This window comes from Gigantopelta aegis, chromosome 2 (assembly GCF_016097555.1).
Source record: "Gigantopelta aegis isolate Gae_Host chromosome 2, Gae_host_genome, whole genome shotgun sequence".
Taxonomy (NCBI): Eukaryota; Metazoa; Mollusca; class Gastropoda; order Neomphalida; family Peltospiridae; genus Gigantopelta; species Gigantopelta aegis.
In genome coordinates, this window is record NC_054700.1 from 21,280,803 (window position 1) to 21,306,011 (window position 25,209).

At 37.0% G+C, this 25,209-nt stretch overlaps 1 protein-coding gene across 1 annotated transcript in view; it reads right to left on the reverse strand.

The window, feature by feature from the left end:
• Positions 1-5,844: 5,844 nt before the first annotated feature.
• The window catches only part of LOC121382679 (degenerin-like protein asic-1), a 39,875-nt gene continuing 20,510 nt past the window's right edge, over positions 5,845-25,209 (reverse strand). The window contains exons 9-11 of the mRNA XM_041512216.1: positions 23,900-23,961; positions 8,253-8,331; positions 5,845-7,399 (exon numbers count right to left, since the gene is read on the reverse strand). Of these exons, the coding sequence (XP_041368150.1) occupies positions 7,214-7,399; positions 8,253-8,331; positions 23,900-23,961 (327 nt within the window). The 3' untranslated portion in view covers positions 5,845-7,213. The remainder of the gene's footprint in view (positions 7,400-8,252; positions 8,332-23,899; positions 23,962-25,209) is intronic.

Genomic DNA, 25,209 nt, shown 5'->3' on the forward strand with positions numbered 1-25,209 from the left:
GAATAGTTTTGGTTTCTGTTTGTTGTTAATATCTCATGTTTGAAAATTAGTGACTGGAAGGGCAAGTTATATATTAATTTGATTTTTAATTTGGAGGTAGGGAGGGAGGAGGCATTGTATAACAAAGGTGTGGAGACCAATGGCCACCATCACCACCTCTTCTTAGCACTGTGGAAATGATGAAACATATGTATAGAATAACAACCTACACAGAATTATCTTTACCGGATGTGTTTGTTAAGGGTTTATAACAGTTATTCTCTTTATTCCAGCTTTTACTGTTACTGTTCTAATTACATTTGCATGTAAATCATTGTTCTTCAAATTCACAAAGACCACCAACTTGGTCATTGGTAAACAGTTAATGTTCTAGAACTAAACATTGCAATTTTAAGGATCACCGTTATTTCATTCCGGTGTTAAAGTATTCCTTATATTCCACTGATGTTTGGTCACATGATGAGCAGCATGTAAGTAGTCAAATCCAAAAAATTTAACTTTTTGAAAAATCAATTTGTTAAAAATACGTAATACACTGGTTACAGATATAATTCACGTTTCTGAACAATCAAATTACATAATTTAAAATCCAATGAATAGACCAGCTTATCTATAATTTTTTTAAAATATATTTACTGCCCTTAGTCGTAGGGGCTCCCATTTTTGTAGGGTAGGGGGTGGTGGGGGGGACACATGTTGATTTTTGCCTGAATCTGGATAGCAATATTTATTCATATTGGCATTACTGCCAAAGAGCTATATAGGATTGCAAACGATTCACTACGCATTTTCACATGGATTACAAAGTAGTTTTAATATTGTGGATATAATAATAGAAATACATGGTGAGGAGGAAGAAAGGAAATGTTTTATTTAACAAGGCACTCAACATATTTTATTTACGGTTATACGGTTAAGGAGGACACATATATTAAGAGAGGAAGCCCCCTGTGGCCACTTCATGGGCTACTCTTTTTCGATTAGCATCTTTTATATGCACCATCCCACAGACAGGATAACACCTACCACGGCCTTTGATATACCAGTCGTGGTGCTTTGGCTGGAACGAGAAATAGCCCAATGGGTCCACCGACGGGTATAGATCCCAGACAGATTACACATCAAGCGAATGCAGTAGCACCGAGCAAGGTCCCGCCCCTCACATGGCGAGAAGGTTTCAGGCAAGTTCATTTTCCCCAAACATCTCTATCTTTTTAGTCGAATTTTTGGGTTTGCTCCAGCCCCCCCCCCCACCCACCCCCCCCCCCCCCGCCCCTATGTCTAGTATGCTTATGATACTGCCCCCTTAATTTACGTGGTATCGACGTGTTATGTATCCTTTGTAGTAGCTAATAGCACTCTTCAAACTATGTGGCGCAATTATTTTAATGCGTGCATTGAGAAGAATTTAACGTAATTGCAAGACTATGACATCTATAAAATGTAAACCTACTGAAATGGAGTAATGTATGTTTTGTAGAGCATATTCACTAATACACATCTTGCCACCCATCTTCCTAAGTCAAGGTACCATTCTGTATAAAGTTAGTTTTGGTTTATCGACACCACTAGAGCACATTGATTTATTAATCATCGGCTATTTTATGTCAAACATATGGTAATTTTGACAGTAATAGAGAGGAAACCTGCTACTCTTTTCCAGTAGTAGCAAGGGATCGTTTATATGCACCGTCCCACATACAGGATAGCACATACCACGGCCTTTGATATACATGTACCAGTCGTGTTGCCCTGGATGGAACGAAAAATCGCGTTTTTACGCGGCATGGTACGTTTTCTGCTTCCCACGCACACGCGCGCCATCAAAACCCATAAACTCGGAAAACCATTCATATATAATAATTGTTCATTAGATTAACACCCAGAAGTGGATCAATATGTTTTATGTATAGATAAAAAGTAGTAACTATCCTTATTTAGGAATAAACCTGTTTATCAATTACAGTCCGTCCGACAAAGGTCGCCTATTTTCATACTGTGAATTTTATTACAAGTTCTTTATTTCTGAACCGATTGATTTGTAAATTGCACACAAAAATAGATTTTTTTTTTCAAAAACACTTTTACTTTTTTTCTAACGTTAAACCCATCTAAAATTATTTACCAAAAACCACAAACATTTTTATAGAATGATGGGACGGACTATAGGTAACCGTTCTGAATGGGGGGATATGACAAAAGTTCCCCACAATCCAATGATTCACAACGTTCGTTCATTCAGTTTGTTTGTGGCATTCATAATTAAAAACCATAGGTTCCAGGAAACTAGTCAGAGGGGTGACCACATTTAAATAACAAACATAGCAGTGGCGTAGGAAGTGTGTGTGTACATAGTAAATGGTCGTGTTAATGGCCGCCCTCGCTGTGTGAGGAAGTCACGACTTTGCCAAAATTCCATTTCGACTCTGGAGCATAATCTACAATTTGGGCTATTATTCCAAAAACCGATTTGTTGTTCAGATTAGAAAGAAATACTCTTTACTGCCAATACATTGTAAAATACCAGCCTAAATGGCGTAGTACCTAGGTTTTTTATCGGATTTGAACAAGGTTATAAGCACTGGATTTATGTTCCAACTGAGAAAATGGAGAATTCTTCAAAACAGCATCGAGTCTTCGCCGTTTATTATATGTCCTAACAAAGTTAATATATAATATAAAGTACTGTTTTTGTCACTCTTTTGGAATGCCGAGGTTTCCGTCAATATAGCCCTATATAGTTGTAGGTCTAATAAAATAAATATGCAGTTATTACAATATAAGCTGGTCTGCTTTCAGCGACTATGTTAGCGTTCACGAACGACTTGACGTTACCATTGTGGACATTCGGATTTTAAACGCGAAGCGACCTTTCATTTCCAACTTCTTTTAACTGGTGTCGTGATTACATTCCCGTATATATAGACGGATCACAAGATGGGAACTCTGTGGCTTGTGCTACAGTTTGTTCCATCAAACACAATATTTTCCATGAGACTGCCCGACTCGGCATCAATCTTTTGTGCTGAAGTTTGGGCAGTCATTAAAGCCTTAGAAGAAATCAAGGATTCGATTGCATCCAAATTTATTATTTTCACCGACTCGGCTTTCGTTTCACCAAGCTTTACGCAATATGAAGCTGTGTCTTTTTATCCATTGCCAATAAAGATATTGTATTTTGTTGGGTGCCTAGCCATATTGGCATCGGGGGGCAATGATACCATAGTTTGACACCCAATAGCTGATGTATTTTTCGTGCTGTAGTGTCGTTAAACATTCATTCATTCATTCATTCATTCATCCATTCAGGGGCAATGAAAAGACAGATTCAGCTGTCAAGTCTGCTTTTGATTTGCCTCATGTCAGAACTGGCGTGCCTTCTACTGATGCTTAAACATACCGTAGTATCAACCAATTTATCTTTTCGACTTGGCAAAATTATTTGATTTGATGCGAACAAGCTCCATGCTGTCAACCCAGTCCTGGGAGAGTGACAGTCCTCTTATAAACAGTGCAGGAAGGATGAAATAGTATTGTGTCTTACTCGCATCGGCCATACATATTTGACCCATTCATTTATCTGGAAGAAGGATCCTCCACCTCAGTGTGACCACTGTCAGTGTACTCTGACGGTACGCCATATTTTGGTGGAGTGTACTCATTTCAAAGACGCTAGAAAAGATATATTTGGACAACGAAATTATTTCGATTCCATCCAGAACTTTTATTACAACTTCTTCGAGATACTGACTTTTATTCTAGATTTTAATTTTATCTATTTGACAGTGATATTTGTATTTTTTGCACCGTTCTTTACACACTTTTTTTAAATTTAACTCTTGTATTTTTATATTGATATTGATCATCACTTAAGTTTTGTATTTACCATAGTTTGACACCCAATAACCGATGTATTTTCGTGCTGGGGTGTCGTAAAACATTTATTCTATTCTATTCTTTTAACTGAACTCGTCCCTGGTTACTGCACTAATATTATTTCCAATCCACGTAATATCCACAATACTTGTATGCACGTCATGACGTTTCCATTGTATATCCTCCCTGTTGCCAAGGACGTATATTATAGTACATGTATATACGTGACACAGATCGGGTTGACATTTACCTTTCATAAGCATTGAATATCTACTATTCTGTATTACTAGGTGTGTTTGACTAATGTGAATACATCATTATGGAATGTTTTCCTTTATCAATGCGGTACCATTACTGCGATTAAAACTTCATTTGCCTCTTTGTTTAATTGTCTGAGCAATATACACTAAATATGTTCGATCGAACATTGCGCGGTTGCAAATGTGAGTGTTTGTGTGCGTCCGTGTGCGTGTGTGTATCCCTCTGTTGTTAACACAAAGCTATCGCTGTTTACCACCACTAAAGCTACAATACGTATTGTGTAGATATTGTTTCAGATATATTATGTCTCCTGGGACTATTTTAAAGCAGGACGTCATTAATGCTAATGGCTTCTGACAGTTTGCACTCAACTCTATATTTACTTGTTCTTGGGTGCCCACGTTGCGTACACACGGGGTATTCGAATAAAACTTTTACACATAGTTGTATGTATTGTAGATAATATCTTAATTGGTTCCTAGCTTTTTGTATTTATATTTATTTGTATTTACACTTGGTCTGTATGACAGAGACAGAGAGAGAGAGGGGGGGGGGGGGGAGATAGAGAGACAGAGAGAGACGGACAGAGAGAGAGATGAGACGGAGTAGGATGGATAAAAAAAGGATCGCTTCTATGGTATTTAATGAATAGTTCTATACCTCAGTACTTATATATGAGAGAGAGAGAGAGAGAGAGAGAGAGAGAGAGAGAGAGAGAGAGAGAGAGAGAGAGAGAGAGAGAGAGAGAGAGAGAGAGAGAGAGAGAGAGAGAGAGAGAGAGAGAGAGAGAGAGAGACACACACACACACACACACACACACACACACACAGAGGATGAAAAGAGAAATTCTAAATTGCATCGTCTATATGACAAAGACACAAAAGACATGGATGGAGAAAGATAGGAAGAATTGAAAGACGAGAGGAGCAGAGAGAAAACCAGAAGAGAGACATAAAGGGGTAGGGAGAGAGAGAGAGAGAGAGAGAGAGAGAGAGAGAGAGAGAGAGAGAGAGAGAGAGAGAGAGAGAGAGAGAGAGAGGAAGAGGAAACGTGCTATGTTATCTGGGTTGTGTGTCCAAGTTAGAGAGAGACGTTCAGCGGTTTTTATTATACCACCGATACTATATACTAGCGATGCAGATAAGCAGACAAATCAGCAAAACATTCACTGTACTGAATCTTGCGTTGCACGTTAATTGAATAACCTCACCGTGAACCGACCAAACTGTTTGCGAACGTTAGCGTTATTTGTCACTGAACGCAAAAATGGTCTTGACTATAGTGGTAATATCAATAACACACACAGTGAAAGTTTAAAACTATTTTAATAAGTACAGACAGATCAAACATGTATAAACTGTTCTTGTATAACATTAATATGATGGTGTAGAAAAGCATACTGACAAAGGAGAAATGTAATTTTATAACATAATTCTGTGATACTGAATGAGATCGGGATTTCTTGTGTGTGTACGCTTTAAAACATGTCTTTAACGCGGGTCTGTACCATTTTATTTCAACTTCTTTTCGTGCTTATATCCAATTAAAGTTCAAGCACGCTGCCCTGGGCACACACCTCAGCTATCTGGGCTGTCTGTCCAGGACAGTGGGTTAGTTGTTAGCAGAGGCGGATCTAGGGGCCCCAGGGGCCCGCCCCTCTCCCCCTAAATTTTGCAATGATTATAATTTTATTATATATTAATTTTCTTTCTTTTTTTACGATCCCCCTCCAAACCTCCCCCAAAGTTCCCTTGGCATTCCACCTCATGTCACTGGGGGCCCCCTCTGGATCCGCCACTGGTTAGTTGGTTAGTGGTTAGTGAGGGGTCTGTACCAGAGACGAATTCAAATAGGGGTTGGGCAGCAGGTTTCTAATAAAACTCCAACGTACAATTAATATTAAACATTTACCAAAACACAACATAATGATACATCCATAGCCCAATCTTTGTCCTAATATATTTGTTGACCAGGCGTTGGTCGGTAAAACTAAGTACCTGTATATGTCAATTTGAAACAAACGTCGTATGAAAGCGAAAAGTGAAAAAGGCAGCACTGTCACACGTCTTAAAAGAAATCGTGAACATAACGGTCTACTTGAGCAAGCGGTAATACCCCACCCCCTCCAAGATATTTCAAGCATTTGTCTTCTAGAAAATCGAAGAGTATGAATATAAAGTTTTCCCATCATTACACACCACAGCATCGTATCATCCGGTCGAAGTTCGAAGTGCGACCAATTTTAAACAGAGCATTAAATACCACCTTGTATGCTAATGATGATATATCGGACATGTTGTCATAATGTGTTGCTTTGGTGTATCATACCAGGGCAGCGTTCAGCCAGACCGTGCAGAAAAACGTCCGCTAGACTGGTTTATACGCTTCCATGCCGGGAATCAATCAAATAGTTCGCGAACGTTAGCGAAACGTTTGCTGGTTGAACATGGGGCTTGTACTTGTGTGCTTGATGTCACCAAGTCAAAATATGCTGAACTAAGAGCAGACAAAGACGTTTGCTGTTCTATATATCCAAGACTATCGGCATACTAGTGGTTTTCGTTAATGTTGAGGGATTATAGTCTTTATATGTATAGAGTATATTTTAATCGAAAGGTTGTTGCTTTAGCCACATAGGTTGCTAGTTGATCGTCAGGATTTTGGATTTGTTTCGATTTGGTAGTGGTATACATCCATATGGACTATTACAAGTAACAACATTACTAATAACTAGGCGCAGCTGAGTAGGACATGTTCAGGCGCAGATTTAGGTGGAGTCCCGCTCCCTATTTGATGGTCAAGAAATTCATTTTACCTTTGTATAATGTGTGGCATCTTCTTTAACATCGCCATCAAACTACATTGCATTATATTTAAAACATGGAAACATAGTACTTTAATACCAAATGTTATTCCAAATGTATTTGTCCGTATAATGTTTTATATTTAAAACATGTTCAGGCAATATAGTGCTTTAAAAGCAAGATGTGTGTTTATTCCGTTGGGGGTGGGGGGTGTCTAATTGGAGTCTTGTTATGGCTGAAAACTGACGATAGTCCCTTTAATGATGTCTGTCTAAGCCCGGATGGTGTTTAAATCGAGTTTCTCGACGGGTGTAACAACGGGCGCGCGGTTTCTCCTCTGAAGACACACAGTTTTGGCAAGAGACACGAGGAAACTCAACAGCTCCCCGAGGGTGAAGGCAGACAGACCCAGCCACAGGCCCAGCTGACCGCCTACGTCACTGATCAGATTGGGCGACTGAAAAACAGAAAAATTAAACATTAAAAATGTTCTTCTTCCACAATATTGTAAAATTTTAGACAAATGTGTGTATACATGGATGCATGCGTATACATTGTCACATTGATTCCGTTATTAAACTTGAAAAAAAAAAAGATTTTAAAAATTATTATTAGTAGTAGTAGTAGTATTGTCATTATTATTTATATTTTTTAAAATTATTTTATTATTATTATTATTATTTTCAGTTTTTTACATTTATTTATTAGAATTTTCTACAAAATGCAGACTAATAGCATGCGTTATTTTATATTCGTTGACATTTCGAGTACAATAGCATCAACACATTGCTCCAGTAAATGCGCATCCCTCCACAAAAACAAATTAAAGCGACGTCAATGATTATGTTACGTAGTGACTAAGCTATATAGTAGCCATTGTGGAAGCGGAGACGGGACGTAGTCCAGTGGTAAAGCGGTCGCTTGATCCGAGATCGGTTTAGGATCGATCTCCGTTGAGCTATTTCTGGTTCCAGCCAGTGCACCACGACTGGTATATCAAAGGCCGTATGTATGTATTACCCTGTCTGTGGGATGGTGCATACAAAAGATCCCTTGCTGGTAATCGAAACGAGTTGCCCATGAAGTGGCGACAGCGGGTGTCCTCTCTCAATATCTGTGTGGTCCTTAACCACATGTCTGACGCCATATAACCGTAAATAAAATGTGTTTAGTACGTCGTTAAATAAAACATTTCTTTCTTTCTTTTCCCATCAATGATTATGTGACCAGGTAACTAAACTACATAGTAGCCACTGTGGAAGAAACAAATTGTACGTAAAAGCAGCGTGTTCTAAGAATAGAAGACTTACTTCGTAAGCTTGCTGCTGTTCTATTTTCTCATACATCAGGTCTTCATAGTAGACGTCGAGCTTCGCAAACTCTTTCTCGCTGTAAAAGATCATTTTGAGACTTAATTTCAAGTTCTAATGATGAAGGCCGTTGTAAGGGCTATGAAATATGCCTGTCTCTCTGTCTGCTTGTCTGTCCGATTATGTTTGTGTTAGTCTACATGCATGTCCGTTTGTCTGTCTATTTGTCTGAAATTCAGAATCGCTCACTCATTATTTTTGTTCGCAAAATTATTTGATTTTTCTACGATGGTTAAATAATATGTTATGGCGTGGTAATATTTGTTCTTCGACACATTAAAAACGTTAAATACAATAGGTCTTGCAAGGTGCGGGTTTTTTGTGTGTGGTTTTTCTTTTAATCAATACCTTCTGTAATCGATTTCTCTTTTCAGGAGCTGGTACAGGTTTTTTTCTAGGGCGGGGTGCAACATTTAAAAGGGCACCTACAAAATCCAGGGATGGGGGTGCAACGCCGACCAAAGTATTGCATGACCCCTTTAAAAATACATAAATTCATTGTATTCCTATGCTAAACACTGCGATTGGGGGGGGGGGGGGGGGGGGGGGGGGAGCATTTTCCCAGTTGTGACAAATAAAAAATGTACGTATGGCTGAACGTTTTAAGGATAAGATTTCTTTCTTTTTCTCTCTTCTCTTTGCATTCTATCACTCTCCCCCCCACCCCCCCCCACCCCCACCCCCCCCCCCCCCCCGTCGCTTTGGCCTCTCCTCCATTGTTTTAACGGAGTCTGTTATTTTTATTGTTAACACATTGGGTTTTTTTTTATAAGGCTGCCTACTCTAATAACACTTACAAAGTGATCGATGGTTAGTTTTATTGCACGGATCATGATCAGAGAGTGCTGGAGGGGTGGGGGGGGGGAGGGGGTGGAGGGGGCAAATGAAAGTCGACCCACGTGGACCTGCGCGTGACGTGTTTAACCGCTGGTATACTTAGTTCCTAATGTCATGTTCACCTCATGTATTCTAATGGGTTTCGGTATTTGGTCATTTTGTCCGCCGTCGGGCCGAGTTTCACGGTTTTATTTGATCAAGCATTTGTTTACACAATTTAATAGATGTCACGAGCAAATGTTTTTTGTTTTGTCTTTGTTTTGTGATGGTAATCTCTCTCACATTATCAGCGAGATTGTCATCAATAAAAACAAAGGCCCAGTCAGTCACGGAAATTAACGGGTCTCTTAAATACAATTGACACACCCGGAACACGATGACATAATAATGATGTTTAGTGTGCAATAATCGTTTTACTAGCGAACCCAAATAAACAAGAATTAATGAAACAATATAGAACGAATTCCGCGCCTGCCTATTTCAACAATGGGTGATTATTTTGGCATTGATCCAGAAAAGCAATAAAATCCCGTTGCTCGAAGTGTAGCTATACATGTAAATCCATAATAATACCTGTAAACCAAATTCCACGTTGTACCTGTAACTGTTTGGTGGTGGTTATATATAATATTCATTTCAGTTTATTTCATTTTAGCTTATTTTTGTGCTTATATCCATTAAGGTTCAAGCACGCTCTCCTGAGCACACACAGCTATCTGGGACAGTAGGACTGTCCAGAACAGTGGGTTAGTGGTTAGTTGTTACTTGTTAGTGGTTAGTGAGAAAGAAGAGGGTGTAGTTTTCTTACACCTACCCACTGAGTCGTTAAAACTCGCTCTGGGTGGGAGCCGGTACCAGACTGAGAACTCAGTACCTACCAGACTTATGTCCGATGGCTTCCATGCTACGATGGGGTGTGGAGGTCTTAAACTGGGCTTTCACCCAAAAATATGACCGGCGTATAGATAACCAACCCTCATCAGCCGATGCTATATACACTTCATCAGCCGACGCTATATACACTTCATCAACCGACGCTATATACACTTCATCAGCCGACGCTATACACACTTGTACAGCCGCAGTGTATATGGGTCATTATCAGATAAAATCCCATTTTGATGTTCTCAGCCTTTAGGAGCTCATTTTCACAGTAATACTCATAAGATACTAATGATTTGTAACTAAACAGTAACTTATAATATAAAGTCATTATTTTACCTAAGATATTGTTTTTCAAGTTCGCTGATTATGAATTTTTGTTTTTGCTGATGTTGTCACGTGTCAGCAAAATCAGCATGTCATGGCTATCATCGATATGAGTGAATAATTAACAAATAAATAAGTTTTTGACATTATTAAAAGTTTTTTTCTTCTTCATATTACAGCATGTAAACATCAGTTTCATTTACTAAAACTATTTTGGGGGCAAATGTTACTCTGTCGCCAAGTTTCATGTCAGTACCGCAACCGGCGTTAACAGAAGCAACATTAATATAACCTATGTTGATTTAAATAAAGTTATTGTGTGATCACTTCAAAGTTGTCATTGCCACTATTTTACGAGCACCACTGGCAAAATCGCTTGTGTGATTACACACTTTTTGTCAATTTGCTGCTAAAGATGAAAATAACTTTATTCGCATTAGGCCTAATGGCCCTTGAGCACATGCTATATACATATATACAGAGTATAATGTTTGTATACAACTTGTATAACGTAAAATCGTATTGACACATAATTCGGTTACATTAGTGACATGTCGCACATGAGTATTAACATGATTTTTTATCAAATAAATAAATGCAAAATTACAGATACACATAATATACATAACAATTTTTCTCCGTATGCATTCACATTCACATGCAGGGAAAACTTAATTATACAAAATTATGTTTCTTTTTTCAAAGGCTTTAAAACAATACAAAGCTAACCGTCTTACTATTATTTCATTGTTGCCATTTAACAGTTCCATAAATTTGAACATACTAGGGCTAGTTTTGTAATATTTTGTATGTAATGTCGGATAGATTTGTACATAGGATAAACAACCATAAAATTAGGTTAGGTTTTGCCCATCTTCCCGCTTCAATTAATAATCTATGAGCAGCAATGTGCAGTCTTGTTAAAGCACTGTTAAATACTGTCTAAATATGACTTATAAGGAAAAATATTTGATATATGTCGGTATAGTGATGCTCTTGAAGAAAGGTCTAATCGCGAGCGCCAGCCCCATATAAACATGTCTTTTAATCTTTGCTTTAATAATGATAAAAACGCCATTTCATTCCCTACACGCTGATGTTGCCAGACTATAGAAAAGCCAGTATTATTTAACAAATTTCTAACACATATATGTTATGTTTAGTGGGGAACAAAACCATATCATAGCATATTTCCTGTTGTCATCTGTTATAATTTTCAACCAAAACTTAATAATTCTATAATATCTATGCACAATCTACCTAATTTCGCCACATACAAAATCAGTTTGAGTAGTCTGCTTTACACCAAGTAACTTTTTACAAAATTTCAAATGCATTCTTTCTACTGCTGTTCCCTGAATAAATCTCTAGACTTCGCAGCCGTAGCTTAGAATAGGATGTATTAATTTATCAAATATATCACACACATGAGAAGATTCTAACGACACAAATTGTTGTAAATACTTTGCATTTGGTACATTCCTTTTTGCGCTTGTTCCACGAGAGTATTTTGCACATCAGTAAATGATCCAGCTGTTGTAAATACAACACCTAAATATGAAAATCTGCGTACAATTTTTGTTGGATAATTACCGTATTTAAATTCTAAATGATTTGATAGTCTACCACCTTTACGAAACCATAACTTTTGGTGTATTTTGTTTTCCAATGCATCCAGACAATTTTGCAAATCTAATTCATTTTCCGCTAATAACACTATGTCTTCTGCAAAAACAGAATAAATAGCTTAAGCATGCCTGTACCCACTCCATGTCATTTCTGTAAAATGTAATCAGTACCGTAACGTCAGTACCGTACCGTGGGTTTTTTTCGTTACGGTACCGACACAGTTTTACGGTACTGACACACTGTTATGTAATGACTGACATAAAGGGTATCATAAAGTTCAAATTGGATATTAATATTTGTAATTTTACATAATAGTATACTAAATTAGACAGAAATAACCCAAAACTACCAAATAAAGTATTGGTTCCGTTTCACATATTTAATGGAACTTCTCAAAATCTTAAATACAGTATATTTTTGAAATGGCAGGAAGCTTTATGTAGTAAGTTTATAGATTCTAACTATACCAGATTTTCTGGCGCGGACCCTGCCCTAGAGGAGGATATTGGAAATCGTATCTGCTGAGTGCTCCCAACCCCACCCTCACCCCTACCCCCACAGACCGTCACAATGACTCTAAAGTCTTTTGTTTAAGGAATAAATATGATGGAGGTAGTTCGTTTAGTAGTTAAACATGTACTATCTTGGTCGGATGTTGTTTTCCTTATTGTTTGTTTGTTTATTTATTTGTCGTTGCGTATGTGGGTTTTTTTTTTATTTTTATTTTTCGTTTTTTTTTTTCTTTTATGTATATAGTATTATTTTTATTATTATTGATTTTTTTAAAGGAATATTGCTTTTGTCAACATATAATGTATGTTTGTTTAACTTACAATACGGCAAAAGGCATTTTTGATGTTACAACCTCTCATTACAAAACTGCAGCCGTCACTGAATTATTGAGATGTATTTATGTTTTGCTATAAGTGTTTTGTAATACTTAATGCAATAAACTGTATGGAGAATAGTTGCCATTCATTTAATACAGGATTTAAAACAAACGAAGATGATTTTTTCTTTACAAAAAGGGCATTTCATATTATTTCTGTAAGCCTAATACCAAAATACAATTTATCGAAGAAAGATCGGGCACTCTAGGAAACACCAATGTTGAGTTTTTCTGGGTCTTTGATTAGTACATCTAAAACATAGACGTGTACCGTACGTGTGTCCTGTCACTGCATCGTTTCTGTTCAGGTTACCGATATCAAGTAGTCTACCAGTGTATCAACTGATTGTACTTAAGTGACTATGGTAGTTGCCAGCGTTTAAATTCATGGTTTTGAAATTAATTTGTCTGCGAGGGCAATAAAATCTGTTCTAATGTTAGTCAGCAGGATATAACACAAGACACCATATAAGAGGACGTTCGCAAAACTTCATAACTTTAATTAGCATACATCCCCAATTTTCCCACTGTACCAAACTATTTGATCGTGTGTAATAGCCCCTCCATTCTCCCCGCCCAACTCCTCTTGTGGAATATTAATATGAATATTTTGTTCTACATGTCTTACTGACATTGTTTAACCATAATGGCCAAGCAACTTCATATTCACGTAATTATTCAATAAAGGTAATGCTGAACTCTCGGAATAAAATAGTTAACATCTCGACAAACAGAACAGTAAATACTCAAACTTGACTGTTTTGTTTCTTTGAATACTATGTTTTGATGTGTTTAAAGCATTTAGATCAACTTTCTTGTGAGCAGCAAAACATGTTTATGCATTCGAGATAAAGAGAAAGTGAGGCGAGGGAATACAGCAGTTTTACAAAAGTACATGGACTTTGTTGCGTGTGACATACTGTAATGAATACAGAGTTGGTGATCAAAATGAGTGACGTATGTGGACCTAAATATCTTCCGAAATGTACCTTTCTTTGCCTTCACTTCTGGCACCTTGTACGCCGAATTCTGCTAATTCATCAAACTGATAGTACTCTGCCGACACATACGTACTTTGTATATGGTCTGCAATAGTGCCTACATTACATACCACTTGAACCAGGCATTTGAGGTTGTGCTTATCGGTCAGCATTTTGAAGCGATGTTCCTATCAGCATCTTAAAATGTTTCAGAACCGTTTTAGAAATGTTTTGACTACAAAGATGTTTGGTCGTTCCTATTCAGTGCTGTTATAACGTTGTAAAAACGTTTCAACCAAAAAAGGTCTGGACAATTTTCACACCGTTTCAGCTGAAACGAATTGGCTGGAACAGTTTAGGTTTTAAATATGAATGCTTTATTGTGTTTTAATTAAGGCGTTTTTGCATCTTGGAATAAAAAATATATGACGTAATGCTAACAACGTATTGAGTGTGAACGTTAAAACGCTTTCATAACGATATAAAAAACAAGGCTTGTGGGAACAGCTATATTGATTGAAATATTTTTCATGAAATAGTTTGGGGACGTTTTAGAAGTGGTTTTCGTGGGAGCTCATTTTAACACATTATGATACATTCAGGCAGATTGATGATGCTGACGAGGTGTCAGTTCTGGATAGTGTAATGTATGAAATTGGTGATAATCGATTTTCTTGTTCGTTTTTGTTTCTTTTCGTTGCTAACACGCAATGACTCCATTAATTTAAGTGCATTACCTCTTTGGCATCGACTGAGTGGTGAAATAGGGTAGGATATTCAAATTGACTTTTGTTTGAAACATATTTTATTGTATATAATACACAAAAGGATTGGGCACAAGTTATTCAACTTACGAGGCCATCTCCTAATTACAAATATTATAACATTTTAGGCGACTACTATTACTACAAATATTTGAAACAAAGTAAATACATAAAACATAAAGAAAGACAAATTAACAGTGCAGATACTGGAAGAAAGACTACAATAAATATTCAGAACGTAGTTAATATATAGAATGTCAAGCAAAATAGGTTTGTAGTGTGAATAAAGTGCTAAAAAATAAATAAATAATAATAAAAAAATTAATAGTTGTGACGGATTCTTTTCGCCTGTGGCGATATTAATTGTTTTAGAGGGCCGTGTGCAGTCCCAATATGCACTTAGTTTAGGTGATCACTTTGTTACGTAATACCTCCGCGCGACGGTGGTCGAGCTGTTCACATTACACACCCAGACCAGCTGCGGAGGCCATGTGGCCAGTAGTTACGTAATACCTCCGCGAGTGCGGATTTTACAACCGTGATTTTGGCGACTAGGCGACAGTAAGTCTGGCCATCTAAGAGAAAATTGCCGTCTTGGTCGCTGTGGACATATCACTTGTAGGTATTCGGTACCACGATGTGCCCCCATGCGATATTCGGATTGTAATAAATAGATAGGATTTAGAGATATCGGGGAGAAACATATTGGAAGGCTTCCTGGGAACGTTAGTCCGTTTGGACTGGTGAATATTTATATACTGGTATATATTTCTGCTCTGTTGTATAACCTTGATGTGATTGATGTGACTTTAAATATTTTAATACTGTATTATACCAATATTATTTAGACAGTGTTTCCGGTAATCTGACGAAGTAAATTGTAGCCTTCACTTTGCTAAAATTATTTAAGCTTAACCAGTCATCCTAGAGGACCTAGGTAAACTGTAGGTTATTGTCTTTATTGTGATAGGTAGCAGTATTAAGTCTGTATTACAAGGTTACTTAATGAATAGTTACAGGTTAATTAAAAATTAACCAGTTAGGAATAGAGTTGTAATTCCTTTATTAATTAAGTTCCCCTGGCAGCGTTTCTCAGTTATCACATGTGTGGGTGTTGTGTCACGGTCAAGTGATTAGAATATTGTGTAAACTAGACACCTAGTGATTAACTAATTAAGTGATTAGTTCTGGGTTGTTATTATATTGTTGTTGTTAATTAACTACTGCGGCAGTACATTGTCAGCGTAGTATTAATACAGATTCCAAAGTGTATTGTGTTTTGTTGTGTTTTCAAGTGAACTAAACGTGCTATATTACATATACTTTATATAAGATCTTATCTCTGATAAACCTAGAGACGAGCCACGCGGATATAACTGCCCGTTACAGAGAGATCTAATAGATATACAGTTAGGAGAGATATTTGGATAATCGTGTTTTATTCAGTTACGGGTATTATAGGATCCCCGTGACAATAGTAATAAAAACTAAACTAAAAATCGGGAAACAAAAGTAGTTTATCTTTCTAATCAGACGGCGCGGCACGGCTTTGACGTGGAATGGTCGATAGATTCCGCACATTTTGATATATTTTTTATCGAGTCATAATTTATTAATCTAATCATTTATTAAACTATATTTTATTTATTGAATCTTTCTGTTTGTTTAATGTATTTTTGAACATAATGAAATATTTGCTTGTTTGTGTCGTCACTTAATGTGGTTCTACCGTTTAGTACTAACTGGAGGTTTATTGGTAGAAATGTACTTAAAGAGTCTAATAGATGTTGTCTTTGCTGGATATAAAGTTTACACTGAAAGAAGTAATGGAAGCTCTCGTAATGATACCCACATTTGCAGGATGGATCCGTAACTAGTCCACAGCGATATAAATCAGCATTTAAAATACTACAAGCGTGCCTTAATCTTGTATGTAAGATATTTTCCGTTCGATTTCCACATAAGCGGAACGAAGGCACCGTGTAACTTTCTGGTGCAACTGCTTTTTCAAATGTTGAAATTTGCTCACAGTTTCTAATTTCTAATGGCAAGGTTTTCCACTGAGCAACAGTCGAATGAAAAAAGGATAGTTTTAATATATTTGTTTTGGCAAACGGAATAGATATATCGCTTTGGTTTCTTAGTCTATATTGAACACGTTGTTCTACCCTAGGCGGAATGCAGTTTGTTAAAAAAATCCGGAGCCATACCATTAAGTATTTTAAACATAGTACATAATGTTTTTGCCTTTCGACGTCCAGAAAGGGTAACTAAACCAGTTTCTAAGTATAGAGCATTTCGTGATGCAAACAAAGGTAGACCTGTTATTAATCTTGCAGTTTCATGTTGAACTTTTTCTAGATGTTCCTCGTCTAAAACAGAGCATCCGTCCCACACTTCAGATGCATATTCCAGTACTGGACGTATACACGTTGTATATATTTGCATCAATATTTGTCAATCTAAATACTACTTATATTTCTTCAACGCAGAAACCATAGATGAAGCCGATTTACATATGTTTTGAATATGATTTTTCCATTTCCCATTGTTTGTAAATGTTAAACCTAGATATTTCTGTGTTTGCTTTAAGTCAACAGGCGTGTTACCAAAATATAAATTAATTGGAAGAAGATCATTGGTATTTTTTGAGAATACAACTACGCTGGTTTTGTTAGGATTAAACGTAACAAGCCACTGAGATGACCAGTTATGGAGCTTCTGTAAATTTTCGTTGAGATTAGATTCTATAATGGTTAAGTCATTTGAGGAAGATGTTAACCTAGTATCATCGGCAAAGAGTCTAGTTACACAATTGAGCTCATCGGCAATGTCGTTAACGTAAACTAAAATTAGGAACGGACCGAGTACTGAGCCTTGGGGTATTCCAGCCATCAGTGTACTATAATTGGACAAGGTAACATTAACAAAAACCCTTTGCTTTCTACTTGATATATAGTTTGTTATCCAATTAAGTAATCGACCTGTTATACCGTATCGCTCCAACTTAAAAATTAACCCTTTATGCCATACTCTGTCAAAGACTTTAGACATGTCACAGAAAAGTGCACAGAAATATTCCTTGTTATCTAGTGATTCACATATTTTTGTGTGCAGTTCTATTAACTGGTATAAAGCACTGTGGCTAGGGCGGTAAGCACACTGGAATTTATAAAATAGATTGTTCGATGTAAAAAAAGTTATAAAGATGCTTAAAAACAATCCTTTCAAATATTTTTCCGATACAGCTACTCAGTGATATTGGTCTGTAATTTGAAGGATGGCTTCTGTCTCCTTTTTTAAATAATGGTTTTACATGAGCTAATTTCCACTGCGAAGGGAAAGTAGATGAATGAATTGATTTATTGAATAATAAGTGGAGTGGATATCCTATAGAGTTTACAATGTATTTTAATAGTCTGTGGCTAAATTCGTCAGGACCACATGCTTTATTCGGTGATATCGATTTAATTATGTCGACTATTTCTTGAATAGTTACACTGAATGATTCTAATTGATTCATACATCGTAACTGAAAAAATTGAATTATTTCATTAGCATCATCAACCGAGGAAATTGATGTGAAATATTCGTTTAATACTTCCGCGTTATCAAAATCAGTAACTGATAGAGATTGATTGTTTTATTTTCTAAGTATAATTTTGTTAATTTATTATTTAACGAATTGGTAAATTCCTCTTTGGCTATTTTTTTTTTTTTTTATGTTTCAATTGACTTTTACTTTGTGGAGTTAGACCTATCCTTTTTCTTTGGTATCTGTGAATCACAAACGTAAACTATAAGTAAATCTACATTAACTTAGTTAACTTTGAAGGAGGGATGGGATGTTTTATTTAACGACACACTTAACACAATTTAAACACGGTTATATGGCGTCGGATATATGGTTAAGGACCACACAGCTAATGAGAGAGGAATCTGCTGTCGGCATGCGAAGGGTTACTTTTTCCGATTAGCAGCAGGGAATCTTTTATATATGAATGAATGAATGTATGTTTAACCCCAGCACAAAACAAACTACAGATTGGCTAGGGATATTTTATAAGCATAACCCCACAGACAGGATAGTACATTCCACAGCATTTGTTACACCAGTTGTGGAGCACTGGCTGGAACGAGAAATAGCCTAATGGACACACCGACAGGAATCGATCCTTGGCTGACCGCGCATGAGGTGAGCGCTTTACCACTGGTTTACATCCCACCCCTTGTTACCTTTCAATACACATCCATATGTGAGGTAAATATTTTCGCGGATCGCTCTATATGGAATATGCATTGTACAGGTAGGCATGTTTACAGAGAGAGAGGGGGATGGGGGAAGAGAGTGTTAAAATACATTTTAATGGAATGGAACTGCCTAATAATGTTTTTTGTTCACTTATTTTGCTGTTGTTTGATTCTGGAATTAATTTGCATAGTACATGTATTGCAATTTCATTTTCCAGATTTCTTCTTTTTGCCTTTAAGAAAGACAACATTTCAGTAGTGATCTTTGTCAGTACCGGGAATAAAAGTATTCATGTGTGCTCCAAATTTTATTTTATTTCATAAAGTATTGATGCAAAATCTCAACATTTCAAACGAAATACTTTAACCGACGGTGAACATTTTCTACTGCATCCGAACTACCACAAAAATGTTCTTTTAAAAGTATTCATTTTGCACGTTGTTTAAAAAAGTATCACTTTAAAGTAATTATTTATTATTTAAAGCCATTACAAAAACAAACAAGAAGCTTATCTTGTAGAGAACTTTTCAAATTTAGTTAGGGATAAAAAGAGTTGATGATGTATGTTTTGTTATTAATTTGTGACAATCTTAAGGTACTGACAAAATGAGCAGGTTTGGATAATGCATGAATGAATGAATGAATGTTTAACGACACCCCATCACGAACAATACATTGGCTATTGAGTGTCAAACTATGGTAAATGCAAACAAATGAAGTGATGATCAACATCAATATAAAAATTCTGTTAAATTAAAACACATTTATTACCTTTTTTTGGAAGAAAAGTGCGCTGTTACCACTGCCATATGATCCCCTGGTGTTTATTCTATCAAGTCATCGAATAATTTAAACAAAAATAATTACTTTTTATTTTTGAAAGTACAAACCTGAATTTGGGACTTTATCTGATAATAACCCATAGATAGCTTCTTCTGTGTTGAGTAACAACGATGGCCACCTCCATTACGGTTATATTTATGGAATTAATCTTTATACAGAATAGTTATCACGATGTGTGCACGATAATCGACACAATCTGAGCACAACAATATCCTTGCGAAATGTTGCATCGGCTAAGTACAAAGAAGGGTGCTGACAATACAAATCAAAATAGGAGAAAGGGTTAGAAAGATTCCAAACTGTTTGAACGTATTGCGTGTAATATGATATATATTTAACTCATACGATCAATTTTAAAAGGTCTGAGTGAGTATAATTGACTCTAATGTGTAGTCCTCGTTTGCACCTTGATGGGTAATAGGTTTGATTCAATTCAAAACAAAAAAGCAAAGAAAAAAACCCAGAACCACCCCCCGCCCCCATCCCCAAACAAAAAGAGAATAAAAGAGAGAATGAAAAAGAAAAAAAGAAGAAAAACCCGAAACCCCCCCCCCCCCCCCCCCCCCCCCCCCCCCCAAAAAAAAAAAAAAAAAAAAACCAAAAAACCAACAACAAAACAACGAACACAGGCACGTGCCAGGAATTTTAGCAGGGTTGGGGGTCCAAACTGTGGCGAGCGAACTTTATATGGGGTCAATTCATGTTCCCCTGGAAAATATATTGAAAAAAAAAAGATAATAAAATTTGCTTGAGCACGGATGGGGTTTCGACCTCCTAGACTCTGCGCCCCCCCCCCCACCCCCCCCCCCCCCCCCCCCCCCCTCCGCTGCACACACACCTGCATCCAAACGAAGACAAAAATAAATTTAAAAAATACATAGAAGAAAAAAGTAAGCACGAGCAAAAACGATACCGCATTAAAACAGTTTGTAAACTGACAAACCATGTTGTGGATTAATATACTATTAGTACAAACATCTGATCACAACGAGTGCATTCAAATATAAATTAATCCACTACAGCAACCAACATATTACTATAACCAATGTCCACCGAACTAGCTGTGTATTCTAAGTGCCCGACTGAGTGTTATTAAATGTTATTGTCTATGAAGGTACCGCAGTGAAGAGAATTAAGTAACCATGTACTGTTATATAGGAGTAATCATTCCTAGCCCCCTGTGTATTTTGGTTTTGTCGCGCGATGCAATGGCTTCATACACTGAGATGAACCTAGGACAATTTTGCTACTGTGTGAACACACACTAATCAATATCCAGTCAATGAAGTACAGAACCGGTTGCTCCTATCTAGTTTGATATTATTTGTCATCATAGGCGTACGGGCTCTCATTTTTGCTGGGGCAGGCGGGATTTTGCACGAATTGAATGAAAGTTCCCGAATCTGAATAACATTTATTTATATTAGTGTTACTGCCAAACAGCTATATAGGGTTGCAAAGAATCACTACGTATATTTACATGGATTACAACTAATTGTAAGGGTAGAATGATGGAAACACATGGTAAAAAGGTATCAGGTTAGCACATTTTGCCCGAATATCTGTATCATTTTTGCCCGAATTTAAGGTTTTGTTTCAGCACTTGGGGGGGGGGGGGGGGGCAGTTGCCCCCTACCCCTCTCTCGTATGCTTATGTTGGTTTCTGCCAGAGGGTAAATCGGGTATGGCGCCATACTCAATTTTTTTTACAGATTTAATTTTTTTAAGTTACCCTTTTGACAAAATTACTCTTATCATTACTGTATGATTTTCTTAACCCTAACCCTAAACATAATTCATCTTCTTTCTGGGGAGGTCCCCCATATCCCCTGTTGAAGGTGGTTGCATTCAATTCCATAGCGCCATACCCACAAATTCCTTTATGGCAGAAACACTGGAAGTTGGTCATTTAAAATCCGGTAAATGTGAAAATTTGTCATAGAATACCAACGCCAACACCCCACTCATCCACACACCCCTCCAAAAATAAAAAAAATAAATTAAAATTAAAAAATAAAAATTAAAAAAATTAAAAAATGCAACAACGAAAAAAAGAAGAAACGGAAAACCAAGACAAAAGAAAAGAAAAACAAAGCAAAATACATGTACAAGAATTCTGCTGAATTGAATATTTCGCCTACCATAAGCCTTTTTCGGTGTACTGTGATGCAAATATAAATAACTTTTCAGTTTGTGAGACTGATTTCATTTCATTTCAGCTAATTTTCGTGCTTATATCCAATTAAAGTTCAAGCACGCTGTCCTGGGCACATACACACACACACACACACACACACACACACACACAAACACACACACACACAGCTATCTGAGCTGTCTGTCCAGGACAGTGGGTTAGTTGTTAGTGGTTAGTGAGAGAGAAGAGGATGTAGTGGTCTTACACCTACCCATTGAGTCGTTAAAACTCGCTCTGGGTGGGAGCCGGTACCGGGTTGTGAACCCACTACCTACCAGCCTTATGTCCGATGGCTTAACCACGACACACCGAGGTCGGTCGTGAGACTGATCTAAACGTCAAGTTTTAACGTTAAACTTTAATGAAAATATTGACACCGTTGACCGCTGCCACCGGCAGAAAAGTGACACCCATACAGGGCTCGAAACTCATCAGAAAAGTATGATGGCCCAAAACAAATATCTGGGACACTAAATTTTCGTTTCAATTGGCCCAAACTTGCTTTAGGTAGCCCAAACACGAAATATTTATATTTCAGGTTTGTTTTAAATAATTTTAACACGTTTAATTATCAATTTTGCAAGTAAGCATAAGTAAGGATATGAAATAAACTTCAATAAAGTTATGTTGATTTGAAGAACCACTTTTACATATTGGGTGAGACTTTATTAAAATAGCTCTCTCTCTCTCTCTCTCTCTCTCTCTCTCTCTCTCTCTCTCTCTCTCTCTCTCTCTCTCTCTCTCTCTCTCTCTCTCTCTCTCTCTGAGATGTTAAACAAACACAATATTCCTTGTTCTTTCTTTCCGTGATCAGCTAATTAATTCCAAGTTACATCCATATCTTAGTACTAGAATACTGCATTGGCATCGTTCCAGCCAGTGCACCACAACTGGTCAAAGGCGGCGGTATATGCTTTCCTGTCTGTGGGAAAGTGCATATAAAAGATTACGTGCTGGATAAGGAAAAATATAGCGGTTTTTGTCCGATGACTACGTCAGAATTACCAAATGTTTGACATCTAATAGCGGATGATTAATTAATCAATATTCTCTAGTGGTGTCGTTAAACTAAACTTCTTTTTTTTAACCTACAAATTCTAAAGTTCTGGCCTAACAAAAGGTAGAATAAAAGTCTACAATAGGAAGGTGTGAACAAAAACTGTTTCCGGGAACTTGACCTTCTTAGAAACAAAAACTGTTTCCGGGAACTTGACCTTCTTAGAAACAAAAACCACACTACTTTGTTACAAAGTAGGTGAACAAGAGTGAAAATGTGGTAATATATCTTAATATATTATCACTCACATAGTCGAAAATCATCATTAAAAATGCAGTTTCGTTATTCAGATGCCACGAAATTGCGTTTCAGGCCATCTATATTTGAACTTTTCGGAAAATCCCTTGCACCGACCCCCATTCTCATAGTTATCTCTTCAGTCTATAAAGTCTTTTTAAATGCATAACGTTTTCTAATTTATTTCAAGAAATATTCAATGTTAAAAGTGGATTAAGAAACAACAATTATGTCACTTTGTGTCAGCTAAGAAACAAACACGAAACAAGAAGGGAAAAGGTGATAACACAATAAAAGTCCACCTTAAAATAGTCCAAAATCTCAATTCAAAAATAGCAATTTTGTTACTCCAGGCACGGCGAAGCAGAGGGAAGGAGGGCTGGGGGTTCTACCGCCCCCCTGCTATAATTCTGATTTAAAATATTATTGGTAGTAAATCTTAAAGCAGAGATTGAATTTTACTTGTAGAATGCAGGAATTTGCATTTCAGGGCATCTTGTTTTCATATATCCCCGGACCCCCTACAAACTTTGCTTTGCACCCTCGATCTCAGTGCCCCCCCCCCCCCCCCCACCCAATCCTCCAATTTCTACTTGCTTCCGTCGTGCCTGTACTCCATCTATATTCCAAAATTTCACGGGTGGTTTGTGTGTTGGGGGGGGGGGGGGGGGGACAATATCCCAAATAACTTACGGATTAATTTCCGATGACATAAACTGATAGCTTGTCTGCTTTATTTTGGCGCTCAACGTTTTCTGAAAAACAAGAAAACAAAATTCTACATCAGATGTGGATCCAGGTGGAGAGTGTTGGGGTGCACCCCCCCCCCCCCCCCCTTTCCTCTCGGTAATTACGAATTACACCCAAAATCCATATTTTAAAGGAATTAATATAATGTATTTATTTCATTTTAGTGGGGAATGTGAAATACTAGTATCTAGGTTAGTTTGGTGCTTTTAAGGAAGGTTGCGAGAGAGAGAGAGAGAGAGAGAGAGAGAGAGAGAGAGAGAGAGAGAGAGAGAGAGAGAGAGAGAGAGAGAGAGAGAGAGAGCAGGCGCGCGAGAGACTTCCAGACAGACAAAGGCGGCCAATAAACAAAGTTGCAATAAATAAATAAATAAATATAAAAATCTCCAGTTATACACTTTTCAATGAACAATGCCTATTTGTGTGGAAATCCAGGCCCGTAAGAGTCCCAAAATTATTGGTAACGTCTATTTTAACTCCACCACGCCCATGTGGTGTGAGATAATGTCCCCCACATATACAGGGGACATTTTGTTCAATATCGCGTCGCGATTTCCTACGCATGATTCAGAGATGGCTACACAATTTTGAAACATTGAACAGCAGTTGCTAATCAATTTTCAACTTACCAGAAATATCGCTAATTAAGATTTTGAAAACAAAATGTTCCCCGCATTATATATTTTTATTAGTTGGTTGTTTTTTTGTTTTGGCTGCATTCCGGTGGCATTCTGAAGCAGAAATATTATTGTGTCGATGAGTTTTATTCACGATATTTATATATCTCGAGCAAAATTAACGACACAGTGTATGTGTTTTGTTGTTTTGTTGTTGTTATTTATTTGTTTTGTTTGAGATAATTGTTATTACAATATATATTTACATGTATATATTTAAATATAATAAAAATTAGGCAAACTTATATTAGGGAAGTCGAAGACTGACTTGCTTTACCGCTTACATTGCCTTGAAAGTTAAAAACGTTCAGGATGTATGCTGTAAATAGGGGATTCGTCACGAGTGTTTTTAATATGGTACATATCAACGGAGTCTGTATTAAACTGTATTTTTCAAGGCTCTGCTGAGACAAATACCGATTAACTAGACGAGGTTGATATTTTACATATTAAAAAACACCAGTAGCGAATTCTAAATTATAACACTTCTAAAATAACATTTTAATTCGATGTTTTGTAAATCAGAGTTCAGAAAATCGCTTCACCGGTTAGCACAAACGTAGTTGGCGGCACACACTT